General features: G+C 42.5%; 1 protein-coding gene across 4 annotated transcripts in view; it reads left to right on the forward strand.

Moving 5' to 3' along the window:
* UGGT1 (UDP-glucose glycoprotein glucosyltransferase 1) overlaps positions 1-14390 on the forward strand; it is a 191545-nt gene that overhangs the window by 151832 nt on the left and 25323 nt on the right. For all 4 annotated transcript variants that reach the window (XM_070423223.1, XM_070423222.1, XM_070423221.1 and 1 more), the window contains 6 exons: positions 410-498; positions 1016-1120; positions 2899-2983; positions 4222-4404; positions 5799-5959; positions 7984-8098. In XM_070423223.1, coding sequence (XP_070279324.1) covers positions 410-498; positions 1016-1120; positions 2899-2983; positions 4222-4404; positions 5799-5959; positions 7984-8098 — 738 coding nt within the window. The remainder of the gene's footprint in view (positions 1-409; positions 499-1015; positions 1121-2898; positions 2984-4221; positions 4405-5798; positions 5960-7983; positions 8099-14390) is intronic.

Consider the following 14390-nt stretch of genomic DNA (forward strand, 5'->3'; position numbering starts at 1 on the left):
TCCAGGAGCCCTTGCTGGCTCGGCCAGTGAATCCGGACAGAGGCTACGCACACAGTGCCTCCTGCCAGGACGCACGCAGCTGCGCCTCCCCTGAGAGCTGGCTCTCGGGTGGTGAATTACACTTGCAATTTCACTCAGACTATGTTTCCCACACAATTGTTTGAGGATTTTTTTGCCCATTTTTTCAAACTGAAAACAGCTATTGTCTAATGAAAAGAGGTTGCTGTCTTTTCACTTCAGGTTTTGTGTGATGTGATTAAGATATTTCTGTTGAGTACGTCTAGCCTCTGAGTGGGCTGTACTGCTTATGGGAGAATTAATTCCCTGTGGTTGGCAGTACCCACAGTGAACGTCAGTTTAATGCCTGTTAAAACGACAGGAGGACTAAGTCCATCACCTGTGATTGCAGGTTCAGAAGAAGGCAGACATGGTGAATGAAGACTTGCTGAGTGATGGAACTAATGAGAATGAATCTGGATTCTGGGATTCCTTCAAATGGTAAATTGGCATAACAAAAAGAGTGCTTTTTTAGGAAAAACAAACATAAGCACCCTCCCTCTCTTCTTTGGAGCGTAATCGTTGTGTCTTGGACCTTCCACATGCTGTCCTGTGCAGCCAGAAACGGCCCTTCCCTTCCATGGGCAGGAGTGTCTCCACTGTAACGAAACGCCCTGTCCCTGGGAAGGGGCTCCTCTCTCCTGCTCTCGACTCTGCGGGCTGTGCTGCTCTTTGCAGGGCTGGCAGAGCATCGCTCAGGTTCCTTCCACTGAGCCTGCTGCTGCCTGTGTTCTGTCTTCTCCTGCAGCTGCGGGGCCTGCTAGCTGCCCTCTCCTTACCTGCGGGTGGTGTCCTGGCCCTGTGTCCCCGGGCGGGAGGGGCCCTGCTCCTGGTCCCACTGCACCACTTGCTAGGGAAGGAGCAGGACTGGGTGGAACCATCTCTCCCGCTCCCCTTCACGCCGGTGTCTGTCTGAGCATTTCCCCTTTTGTGCTTACTTTCACCTTTATTATTATAGGGGCTTCACGGGAGGACAGAAGACCGAAGAAGTAAAACAAGATAAAGACGACATAATTAATATTTTCTCTGTTGCATCTGGTCATCTCTATGAAAGATTTCTTCGGTTAGTCCTGTTGGTTGTTTCCGTATATATGAATGAATTTGTCACCGTGTTCTTAGTTAGAAAGGAAGTGTTCTGTGCGCTCCTGCCCATCACACCTCTGCATATCTGAATCACTCTGAGGGTTGTGAAAGGTGTCCATATAATTGTGCTTGTTTTGATCTGGCTAGCAGCATGGACTCAAGCTCTATAGTAAAAGCATCGGTGTGGCTATTACAAGGCTATAAACCTTTAATATCATTGTGCACATATTATAGATAGTGTTTAACTGGCCACCAAACATTGCTTAAACCATCAATTAAGCCCTAACCGGTTTGGCTCAGTGGATAGAGCGTCAGCCTGCGGACTGAAGGGCCCCAGGTTCGATTCTGGCCAAGGGCATGTACCTTGGTTGTGGGCACATCCCCAGTGGGAGGTGTGCAGGAGGCAGCTGATCGATGTTTCTCTGGCATCGATTGTGAAAAAGCAATAAAATATATAAAAAAAAAAAACACCATCAATTAAGAGGTTAACATAGAGAACAGAAGTGGGATAGGACCATGGGCCTGCTTTCTATAGATTCGTAGGGTTTGAGAGCTGCAGTGAGACCTGTTTTATAGACAGCTGGAGACTCGGGGTGAAGGGGCCTGCCTGAGGTCATAGCCAGAGCCAAGGAGAGGCCCTGGCTTGGGCTGCTTGCCCAGGGGTTGCCAGGGGGAAGTCCTCGGGAGTGCCCTGCCCGAGAGGAACTTTCCGAATGCCAGGTTCTTGTTGCTTTAATGTTCTACTACAGATCTAGTGTAGCAAATAATCAAAATGTCATTTTACTCATGTCTTAGACCTCCTGTTTCCAAGGAATAATACCTGACCAAAACAGTAAGGCTAGATGTTAATAACAGCTACATTTAATTAAATTCCTTGACTCAAAGTGTATTTTTTTAAAATATATTTTTATTGATTTCAGAGAGGAAGGGAGAGGGAAAGATGGATAGAAACATTAGTGATGAGAGAGAATCATTGTTTGGCTGTCTCCTGCAGGCCCCCTGATGGAGTCCTTACCCGGGGCGTGTGCCCGTGACCGGAATTGAACCTGGGACCTTCAGTCTACAGGCCAATGCTCTATCCCAGGGATCCTCACACTGCGGCCCGAGGGCCACATGCAAATACAAATATTGTATTTGTTCCCGTTTTGTTTTTTTACTTCAAAATAAGATATGTTCAGTGTGCATAGGAATTTGTTCATAGTTTTTTTTTAAAACTATAGTCCGGCCCTCCAACGGTCTGAGGGACAGTGAACTGGCCCCCTGTTTAAAAAGTTTGAGGACCCCTGCTCTATCCACTGAGCCAAACCGGCCAGAGCTCAAAATGTACTTTTGTTTGTTTTCAAAGTAGGGAATCCCGGGACTGTAACCGTCTGTCATTCCTTCTCCTCGTGGCCCCACAGGCTTGGAGGCAGCCAGGGCTTTGGGGGGCGCAGTCAGTCAGCACGGCCTCCGCTTTCAATTGTGTCATCACTGACATAGCAGGTCACGGAGCAGTCTCTTTAGGAGGCAGCAGGACCAAAGCCTTTGCCTTTATTGTTGGTGTACGTTTGTGGGTGAGAGATGCTCCTCCTCACTCAGTGATGGGTTTACGCCGAGGAACAAGTGCTGTTCTCCACTGTGAAGGGTCCCTCTGAGCCTCACGGGTCATCAGCTAGCTCTACCGTGAAGAACACTTAGTGATCGCGTAATTAACTACTTGATTTTGTTGAGATTAAAAAGCATTGGAAGATCATTAGTATTATTTCTTTTCTTTGGCAGCATAATGATGTTATCAGTACTGAAGAACACCAAGACTCCTGTGAAATTTTGGTTTTTGAAGAATTATTTGTCCCCTACATTTAAGGTGTGTTCTTCAGAAAAAAGAAAAAACATTCTTATTAAGGAGATATGTATAGTATAATATACTTTTTACTACTTGTTATCTGTATAATTTAAAATTTTTCCTTTTATTGACTTAACCCTGATTCAGTTGCATATTTCTATGTTGATTACTCTTCCAGACTGATCTATTTTGGGGGGAAGAGTTGTTATAAAACTGAACACAAAATTATGTCTTGTTGGAAGCTTGGGTAACCTAGGAAGAGAGCCCATGTCATTTGTTGGATGAAGTAACGTTCTCTTCTGCCGAGTGCAGACCCTGGTCTAATGAAAGAACACGGCTGGTTTCCAGTCAGAACGATGGCTCTCTCCTGAGCAGCTCCCCAGCGTCCACACAAGTAGTGCCTCATTGGTGTCCAGCAAAAACACACTGGGAAGACTTTATGCTTTGCTTATGTCAGTTAGCATTTGCCCTCTAAATGGACTTATTTGCATCTTTTTTGTTGCTATTCTGTGGAATTTACTAAATAACTTTTAAGGCATTCAGTAATTTCTCTTTTAGATGAGTATTCATTTCTGGTCCCCTGAAGGTTCTTGTGTTTAGAATATGAAAGACTTAATGGCAACCTATTTGTCCAGAGTGTTTGGTTTGCCACGTCATTGCCTGGGTTAGACCTAGCGGAGATGAAACAAGCCCCTCAGAGAGACAAGTGCCACATGGCCTCACTGACATGTGGGCTCTAGTGAGCACAATACACTGACAGACAGAACAGGTCCAGAGCCTGGGTGCACGGCACAGGCTGACAGACTGGGGAGATTGGAAGAGATGAGCTAAAGAGCTTGTATAGCCCATGGACACAGACAATAGGGGGGTGCAGGCCTGGGTGGTGGCAGGGAAAATGGGGGGCATCTGTAACAGTGCCAACAATGAAAAAGGCCAGCTCAAAAAAACGCTTTACTGATCGAGTTTAGACAAATGAAGTTCATTTCTCTTCAACACACCCACACAAATGTGAATTAGTTGTCTAAAAGCCTTTACTTAAAGGTTTCTGTCACTTCATGTAGTGCTCGGAAGTCATAAAGAAACGGGGATTTGGCGAACGTTTATATGTATTCGTTTATGTCCTCACCAGGGGTTGGGTCAGAGAGTTTGTTACTTGTTACTAAATGTGTTTTGCATGTGCCATCATTGTGACGGCTGTCTGACATTATGAAGTCAGCTTTCTTACAGTAAATGATGGTTGTTCCTATGTCTGAAAACAGGAATTCATACCTTACATGGCAGACAAGTACAGTTTCCACTATGAGCTTGTGCAGTACAAGTGGCCCCGGTGGCTCCACCAGCAAACTGAGAAGCAGCGCACCATCTGGGGCTACAAGATCCTCTTCCTGGACGTGCTCTTCCCCCTGGTTGTGGACAAGGTCCTCTTTGTGGATGCCGATCAGGTGAGCTCCTAGAGGCAGCGTCAACAGTCTGTCTAAAGGCGCTAGACTTCCTTTTCCTTTTTGAATTATTTTATTTTTCCAGTTATGAAAAATACATGTTTATCTTTTTTTTTTTTTTTTTTTTTTTTTTTTTTTTTTTTTTTTTTTTTTTTTAATAATTTTTATTTCTTAAAGTATTATAAAGAGTATTACATATGTCTCCTTTTTCCCCCCCATGATATTCCCCCGGCCCCTACCCCCCGCCCCCCCGCCCCGTGTCTTGTGTCCATTGGTTAATCTTATATGCATGCATATAAGTCCTTCAGTTGGTCTCTTAATCCGCCCCCCCCAACCCTCCCCAGGCTCGCCATTGTAGTTTAACATTCTGTTCAATGTTGCTCTGCTTCTGTATCTACACCTGTTCATCAGTCCATACTGGTCCCCTTTATTTGTCCCAACCTCACTGGAGTAGTCTCAACCTCACCAGGGCCGTTTCAACCTCACCGGGGTCGTCCCTACCTCACGGGGGCCGTTTCAACCTGACCGGGGTTGTCCCTACCACGCCGGGGCCGTTTCGACCTGACTGGGGTCGTCCCTACCTCACGGGGGCCGTTTCAACCTCACCGGGGTTGTCCCTACCACACCGGGGCTGTTTCAACCTGACCGGGGTTGTCCCTACCACACCGGGGCTGTTTCAACCTGACCGGGGTTGTCCCTACCACACCGGGGCCGTTTCGACCTGACTGGGGTCGTCCCTACCTCACGGGGGCCGTTTCAACCTGACCGGGGTTGTCCCTACCACGCCGGGGCCGTTTCGACCTGACTGGGGTCGTCCCTACCTCACGGGGGCTGTTTCAACCTCACCGGGGTCGTCCCTACCTCACGGGGGCCGTTTCAACCTGACCGGGGTTGTCCCTACCACACCGGGGCCGTTTCGACCTGACTGGGGTAATACATGTTTATCTTATATTATTTAGAATATATGGAAAAGTATCGCCTAGATGTGATCACTTTTAACATTTGCATTTGATGTGTCCTTTTTATATTTTCTTCTATGTCTTTGTTACATAGTTTTCATTGCATCATTATTTTTATCTTAATTCATTTTACATACAAACTAAAAATAGGCATTGTTTTACATTTGTTTGCATATTAATTCACATAAACCTCCCAGCAGTCTTGTGAGTTTCCCATTTTACAGATGAGTCACAGAGAGTCTAAGCAATATAAATTTGTTTATTTCTCCTCTCTGTGTGCCAAGCACTACACTGTGAGGGGGGGTGGTCAGCCGGTCAGTGGAAGAGGCAGGTGTGGCTGGCACTCCCGCTGCAGCGTGGGCCTTCAGTACGGCTCCAGATGCCAGGAAATGCTGTCTGCAAGGTTGTCTAACAAATGACTTGTGACCTTTTCTCCAGATCGTGCGGACAGATCTGAAAGAGTTAAGAGATTTTAATTTGGATGGCGCCCCTTACGGTTATACTCCTTTCTGTGACAGCCGAAAAGAAATGGATGGCTACAGGTTCTGGAAATCAGGGTACTGGGCCAGTCACTTAGCTGGGCGCAAGTATCACATCAGGTACTGAAAATGGGCCACTCCTAACACTGTTTTTTTTTTATTTTCTTTAAATTAATTTTGTATATTTAATATTGAATAGCTAATACACTAATATGGTTCATAAATAAGAATTATAAAAAGTATACAGTGAAAAACATCTTCTCAATCCTGTCTCTATTCCACCTGATTTTCATTCCACAGCAGATAACCTCCTGTTAATTTACTATATGTCCAATGGAATTTTGTAATTCCTTTTTTTAAATTTATTTTTTTATTGATTTCAGAGAGGAAAGGAGAGGGAGAGAGAGATAGAACATCAATGATGAGAGAGAATCACTGATCAGCTGCCTCCTGCACACCCACACTGGGGATCAAGCCTGCAACTGGGGCATGTGCCCTGACCGGGAATGGAACTGTGACCTCCTGGTCTACACTCAACCGCTGAGCCACACCAGCCAGGCGGAATTTCTTAATTCTTACATGAACAACTCTGTCTTCTTTTTGCACAAAATATGAATTTTCTTTTACACAAAATATACCATCCCCGCCGTGGCTGGTTTGGCTCAGTGGATAGAGCATCGGACTGGGGACTGAAGGGTCCCAGGTTTGGTTCCGGTCATGGGCACGTGCCCAGGTTGTGGGTTCGGTCCCCAGTGGGGGACGTGCAGAAGGCGGCCGATCAGTGTTTCTCTCTCATCATTGATGTTTCTATCTCTCTCCCTCTTCTTTCCTCTCTGAAATCAATAAAAATATATCATATATATATATATCATCCCATTTATAGTTTTATGCCTTGCTTTTTTAAACATAATCTCTCTAGTAGATCTTATTATATGTAGAGAGATAACTTATTCCTTTTAACATCTACATATTATTCCAGTAGTGTTATTATGTTTATAGTCTTTTGCTGTGACATTATTGCACTGAATAATTACAGACATTACTTTGTATGTTTCAGTGTAGCTGTGGGATAAATTCCTAGAAGTGTAACTCCTGGGTCAGACCACGTGTGCATTTGATGCTTTCCCATTGCACATTGTATGGTCTTCTCGGGCAAAGTGGGATTGGAAGGTTGGAGGGTCAGGGGGTTACAGGGAGCAGCACAGGGATGAGGGGATTACAGGGAGAAGCACAGGGATGGGGGGGCTTACAGGGAGCAGCACAGGGATGGGGAGAGTTACAGGGAGCAGCACAGGGATGGGGGGGTTACAGGGAGCAGCACAGGGATGGGGTTACAGGGAGCAGCACAGGGATGAGGGGGGGTTATAGGGAGCAGCACAGGGATGGGGGGGGTTACAGGGAGCAGCACAGGGATGGGAGGGTTACAGGGAGCAGCACAGGGATGGGGGGGTTACAGGGAGCAGCACAGGGATGAGGGGGGGGTTCCAGGGAGCAGCACAGGGATGGGAGGGTTACAGGGAGCAGCACAGGGATGGGGGGGGGGTTACAGGGAGCAGCACAGGGATGGGGGGGTTATAGGGAGCAGCACAGGGATGGGGGGGGTTACAGGGAGCAGCACAGGGATGGGAGGGTTACAGGGAGCAGCACAGGGATGGCGGGGGGTTACAGGGAGCAGCACAGGGATGAGGGGGGAGGGTTGCAGGGGGCAGCAAGGGGGATGATGATTTTAGTGCTCAACTTTGTTTTTGGTCCAGAACAATGGTAACACTTGTTTTTTTCCACCTGCAACATTTAAAACATCAGCAAGACATCTTGGACTAATGGTTATTTAGTAGTTACTATAGCTTTTATTACCTAATCTGCTGACATTTGCTAGAAATCTCTTGTCAGAGATTAAATTATTTCTTTTGGAAGGCAATTAAATAAGAACAATGACAAACTGTACTTGTGGTGGCAGAATGTGGGTTTTGTAATCATTTTCTTAGCCATCTTTGAAGTAGCATATACTGTCCCCAAGGTCTGCTCTCGGGCCTCAGCTTACCTTTCAAAGAGAAGCCAGGTTTGCCTAGTGACCTGTTTTTGTTTGGTAGAGGCACATTCCTGCCATAATCCATGGTTGTAACAAATGGGTCTTCTCTGTCCAGTGCACTGTATGTCGTTGACCTGAAGAAGTTTAGGAAAATAGCGGCTGGTGACAGACTCAGGGGACAGTACCAAGGTCTGAGTCAGGACCCTAACAGTCTTTCCAATCTTGACCAGGTAAGTGTATTGTTTTGGGGAACACTTTCAGTGCTGGGTATACAGTGTTGTGTCAGAAAAAGAAGTATTTGCTTCTCAGTTCTCTCCTCTGTTGGGACAGTGCTTTGTTTCTTCACGGGGAGGAATTGTGTGTGTGTGTGTGTGGGTGACATTTTCATCTGTTCTCCCCAGAAGACACACACAAAGAAAATGTCGTGGTCTCAGTGTTGCTTGGAAGGGGATGGGAGGAGGCGCTGCCTCCCTGAACATAAAACTATCTTTTCAGTTTGTACCCAAGCTTCTTGGATACATTTGTTTCTCTGCCTGCTAGGGTCAGTTTATTCCTTTTCTCTAGGAACTAACTAGTTCAAAGTCACAGTGTAGAATACAGTATCACAATACTCCTTTTTCTATGTCAGAAACCATGGTGTTTTTAAAGAAGTTTAGCTGACCTAAATACTGTTCATTAGTGCTAAACAATTTTCAGAGGTGAAATTATAGTTTAGATGTTGTATATAGTTTCACATAATTTGTTTTACTTAAAAGTCTTCCTTAAACACACTTAAGCCTTTTTGTGATGTATAGCACCCATAAAGAAAAGTGTGCAAAACAAAAAATATTCACATATTCATGTGCATTAATCACCACAAAGCCAATGCCATGTACCACCCCCTAGTTTAAGAAATAGAACATTCCTAGCATCCCAGAAGCCACCCTTCTCTAACAAAAGTATCCAGCATCCTGACTTCTGTGGTAATCATCTCACTGCTTTTCTATAGAATTACTATACAGAAACATATATTAAACATGTTTTCTAATAAACTAAACTTTAGCTTCACCTGTTTTTTTCCCTATCTCTATGGCATCTTACAAGATGAATTCTTGTTCAGCATTATGTCTGTGAGATTCATCCATGTTGTGTGTATGTAGTACATTATGTTTTGTTTATCTATTCTACATTTGGATTGTTTGCCATTTCTATCTTCCATGGGTAATGCTGCTGTGATCACTCGTGCACATGTCTTGGTGCACATGTATACAGTTTTCAGGTGCATGTACAAATAGAATTGTTGGTCATCAGACTTGTGTATTTTTATCTTTACTAGATAATTCCAAGCAGTTTTCCAAAGTAGTTTTAATGTATACTCTCATCAGCTATACAAGAATTCCTGTCAATTCATGTTTTGACCAATATTTGTTATCAGTATATTAATTTGGTAGGTATGAGCTGATATCCCATGTGGCTTTCAATTGAAGAGTTTAATGCTTCTACACTTAATGTAATTATCAGTGAAATGGGATTTACATCTGCCACTTCCTTTTTTTTTTTTTTTTTTTTTTTCCGCTTAAAGTATTACAAAGGGTATTACATAAGTGCCCTTTTTTCCCCCCCGCCCTTGACAAGCCCCTGCCCTCCCTTATGTCCATTAGTTATGGTTATATGGGTGCATACAAGTCCTTCGGTTGATCTCTTACTCCCCTCCCTCCTGTCCCCCAGCCACTTCCTATTTTATCCTATATGTCCTCTGTTTTTTGTGTTCCTCAAGTCCTACATCATTGCCTTTTATGTTAGATATTTTAATTCCTTTGTTTCTTTTGCTATATACTTTTGAGTTATTTTCTTAGTGGTGTCTTGATGGTTATCATTAACAGTTTAATTTATGACAATCTAGTTTGGATTAATAACAGCTAAACTTTAGTAGTATACAAAAGCTTTGTACCCCCATACTGTTACTGTCATATAGTTTAGATGTTTACACATTATATGCCCATCAATACAGATATATAATTACTGCTTTTTGTAGTTGTTTAGTTATTTGTTTTCTAAATATATTTTATTTTTATTTTATTTTTTCAAATTTTTTAATTCTTTATTGTTTAAAGTATTACATTCAGTATTATATATGTCTCCTTTTTCCCCCATTGAGCTCTCCCCGGCCAACCCACACTCCCCAACACATCCCCTCACTCCTCTAGTGTCTGTGTCCATTGGTTATGCTTATATGCATGCATATAAGTCCTTTGGTTGTTCTCTTACCCCCACCTCACCACCACCAGCACCCACCTTCCTCTGACTTCCCTTTGAAGTTTGACGGTCTGTTCGCTGCTTCTTTGTCTTTGGATTTTTTTTGTTTATCATTTACCTTGTTCATTATATTCCACAAAGGAGTGAGATCATGTGATATTTATCTTTCTCCAACTGGCTTATTTCTCTTAGCATAATGCTCTCCAGGTCCATCCATGCTATTGCAAATGGTAAGAGTTCCTTCTTTTTCACAGTAGCATAGTATTCCATTGTGTAGCTGTACCACAGTTTTCTAATCCACTCACCTGCTGAAAGATATTTAGACTGTTTCCAAATCTTAGCTGTTGTAAATTCTGCTGCTATGGACGTAGGGGTGCATATATCCTTTCTGATTGGTGTTTCTGATCCCTAGAAGTGGGCTCACTAGGTCAAATGGCAGTTCAGTATTTAATTTTTTGAGGAAACTCCATACTGTTCTCCACAGTGGCTGCACCAGTCTGCATTCCCACCAGCAGTGCAGGAGGGTTCCTTTTTCTCCACATCCTCGCCAGCATTTGTAGTTTGTTGATTTGTTGATGATAGCCATTTTGATTTGCTTCTCTTGGATGATTAGTGACTTTGAGCATGTTTTCATATGAAGTCTCTTGGCCTTCTGTATATCCTCTTTCAAAAAGTGTTGATTTAAGTCCTTTGCCTATTTTTTTATTGGATTGTTTATCTTCCTTTTGTTAAGATGTATGAGTTCCCTATAAATTTTGGAGATTAGGCCCTAATCAGATATAACATTGGCAAATATGTTCTCCCATGCAGTGGGCTTTCTTGTTGTTTTGTGGATGGTTTCTTTTGCTGTGCAGAAGCTTTTTATTTTGATGTAGTCCCATTTGTTTATTTTCTCCTTAGTTTTCATTGCCCTAGGAGCTGTTTCATTGCTGTGACATATGTCTGATATTTTGCTGCCTATGGATTCTCCTAAGATTTTTATGGTTTCCCATCTTATGTTTAAGTCCTTTATCCATTTTGAGTTTATTTTTGTGGATGGTGTAAGTTGGTGGTCTAGTTTCATTTTTTACATGTATCTGTCCAATTTTCCCAGCACCATTTATTGAAGAGACTGTCTTGACTCCATTATTTGCTCTTGCCTCCTTTGTCAAATATTAATTGAACATAATGGCTTGGGTCGATTTCTGGGTTCTCTGTTCTGTTTCATTGGGCTATATGTCTGTTTTTGTGCCAGGACCAGGCAGTTTGAGAACAGTGGCTTTGTAGTAAAACTTGATATCTGGTGTTGTGATCCCTCCAACTTTGTTCTTTCTCAAGATTGCTATGGCTATTCAGGGTCTTTTTTTTATTCCAGATGAATTTTTGGAGAGTTTGGGTCTTGGTCTGTGAAATATGCCATTGGTATCCTAATGGGAATTGCATTGAATCTATAGATTGCTTTTGGTAGTATGGACATTTTAATGATGTTGATTCTACCAGTCCGTGAACATGGTATATTCTTCCATTTGTTTATGTCTTCCTCTCTTTTTTCAGTGTATACATTTTCCAAGTATAGGTCTTTTACCTCCTTAGTTAAGTTTATTCCTAGGTATCTTAATTTTTTTTTAGTGCAATGTAAATGGGATTGTTTTGTTCTTTTTTTGTTTCTCTTCCTGTGTGTTCATTATTGGTGTATAAAAAAGCAATAGATTTCTGGGTGTTAATTTTGTGTCCTGCTACATTGCCGAATTATTTATTAAATCTAGTAGTTTTTTGATGGAGACTTTAGGGTTTTCTATGTACAATATCATGTCATCTGCAAATAATAACAGTTTTACTTCTTCTTTTCCAATTTGGATGCCTTTCATTTCTTCTTCTTGTCTGATCGCTATGGCTAGCACTTCCATTACTATGTTGAACAGGAGTGGAAAGAGTGGGCATCCCTGTCTTGTTCCTGTTCTTAGGGGAAATAGTTTTAGTTTTTGCCCATTGAGTCTGATGTTGGCTGTAGGTTTGTCATCTAAGACTTTCATTATGTTGAGGTATGATCCTTCTATTCCCACCTTGCTGAGAGTTTTTATCAAGAAAGGGTGTTGTATTTTGTCAAATGCTTTTTCTGCATCGATTGATATAATTATGTGATTTTTATCTCAATTTGTTTATGTGATGTATTATGTTTATTGATTTGTGTATGTTATACCATCCTTGCATCCCTGGAATAAATCCCACTTGGTCATGGCGTATGATCTTTCTTATGTATTGCTGGATCCGATTTGCTAGAATCTTGTTGAGGATTTTAGCATCTATGTTCATCAAGGATATTGGCCTGTAATCTTCTTTCTTTGTAGTGTGGTGTCTTTATCTGGTTTTGGGATTAGGGTAATGCTGGCTTCATAAAATGAGCTTGGAAGTGTGCCTTCCTCTTGAATTTTTTGGAATAGTCTGAGGAGGATAGATAGGTTTTAGTTCTTTGAATGTTGGTAAAATTCCCCTGTGAAGTCAGCCCAGGGCTTTTGTTTGCTGGAAATTTTTTGATGACTGCTTCAATTTCCTCCATAGTTATAGGCCTATTCAGATTTTTTTATTCTTCCTGATTGAGTTATGGAAGATCCTATTTTTCTAGGAATATGTCCATTTCTTCTAGGTTGACCAGTTTTTTGGAATAGAGTTGTTCATAGTATTTTTTCATAATCCTTCATATTTCTGTGGGGTTGGTTGTTATTTCCTCTCTTTCATTTCTGACGTTGTTTATTTGGAGCCTCTCTCGTTGCTTCTTGGTGAGCCTGGCTAGAGGTTCATCACTCTTTGTTTATCTTTTCAAAGAACCAGCTCTTGGTTCCATTGATTTTTTTGTATTGTTTTTTGGTCTCTATGTCATTTACTTCCTCTCTGACCTTTATTTTTTCCTTCCTTCTACATATTTTTGTGGTTGTTTTTATTGTAGTTTATTTCTAACTAGTGGCCCGTTGCACGAAGATTTGCGCAATAGGCCTTCCTGACCCAGGCCTTTGGTCCGGCCACAGCAGCGAGGCTTGGCTTCTCTGCTCCAGCTGCTCCCAGCCCCTCCTTTTTTTTTTTCGTCAGCTCCTCGAGTGGAGGCCAGGGCTGGCTGGAAGCCTGGGTCGCCCCTGGCGACCCTTGAGCAGAGCCCAGGGTACGGGCTGCGACACAGGCCCCAGCCCCTCCTTGAGCGGAGTATAGGGCCAATGGGAAGCTTGGCTTCCTCTGTCGCTGGGAGCAACCCAAGCCTCCTGCTCGCTTCAGCTCCGTGGCCGCTGCCATCTTCAGTTGTTTTCAGTCTTCGCTCAGCACCTTCGTATGCAAGTTAACCGCCATCTTGTTGGGTTATTGGGTTAATTTGCATAGTCACTCTGATTGGCTGGTGGGTGTGGCAGAGTGATGGAGTGATGGTTAATTTGCATGTTTCTCTTTTATTAGTGTAGATAATATGCCATTGTGATCTGAGAAGATGCTTGATATGATTTCAGTCTTCTTGAATTTGAAGAGACTTTGCCTGTGTCCCAATATGTGGTCTATCTTTGAAAATGTGCACTTGAGAAGAATGTATATTCTGTAGCTTTGGGGTGAAATGTTCTGAAGTAGTTGATTAATTCCATGTGATCTAGTGAGTTGTTTAGAATTGCTGTTTCATTGCTGATTTTTTTGTCTAGAGGATTTATCCAGTGATGTCAATGGGGTATTAAAGTCTCCTACTATGATTGTATTGCTGTCGATCTCTCCCTTGATATCTTATTCCAGAAGTTTTTTTATGTATTTGGGTGCTCCTGCATTGGGTGCACAGAGTTAAATCCTCTTATTGTATCGATCACTTTAGTATTATGAAGTGGCCTTTCTTATCTCTTGTTATGGCCTTTACTTTGAAGTCTATTTTGTCAGATATAAGTATTGGTATCCCAGCTTTTTTTTTTTCTTTTACCTGAAAAAATTTTCCATTCCTTTGCTTTCAGTCTGTGTGAGTCCCTTGTTCTGAGGTGGGTCTCTTGTAGACAGCTTATATATGGGTCATGTTTTCTTATGCATTCAGCCACTTTATTTCTTTTGATGGGAGCATTTAGTACATTTACGTTTAAGGTTATTATTGATAGGTACTTGTTTGTAGCTGTTTTCATTCTTTATGCCTGTGTTCCTTTTTTTCTTCTTTTTACAACAGTCCCTTTAATATTTCTTGCATTGCTGGCTTGGTAGTGATAAACTTCCTTAGACTTTTTTTGTCTGCGAAGCTCCTGATTTCCCCTTCAATTTTGAATGATAGCCTTGTTGGATAGAGTATTCCTAGATTCAGTCCCT

The sequence above is a fragment of the Myotis yumanensis genome, unplaced genomic scaffold (assembly GCF_028538775.1).
Source record: "Myotis yumanensis isolate MYYU_CA2020_CCGP unplaced genomic scaffold, mMyoYum1.0.hap1 SCAF_8, whole genome shotgun sequence".
Taxonomy (NCBI): Eukaryota; Metazoa; Chordata; class Mammalia; order Chiroptera; family Vespertilionidae; genus Myotis; species Myotis yumanensis.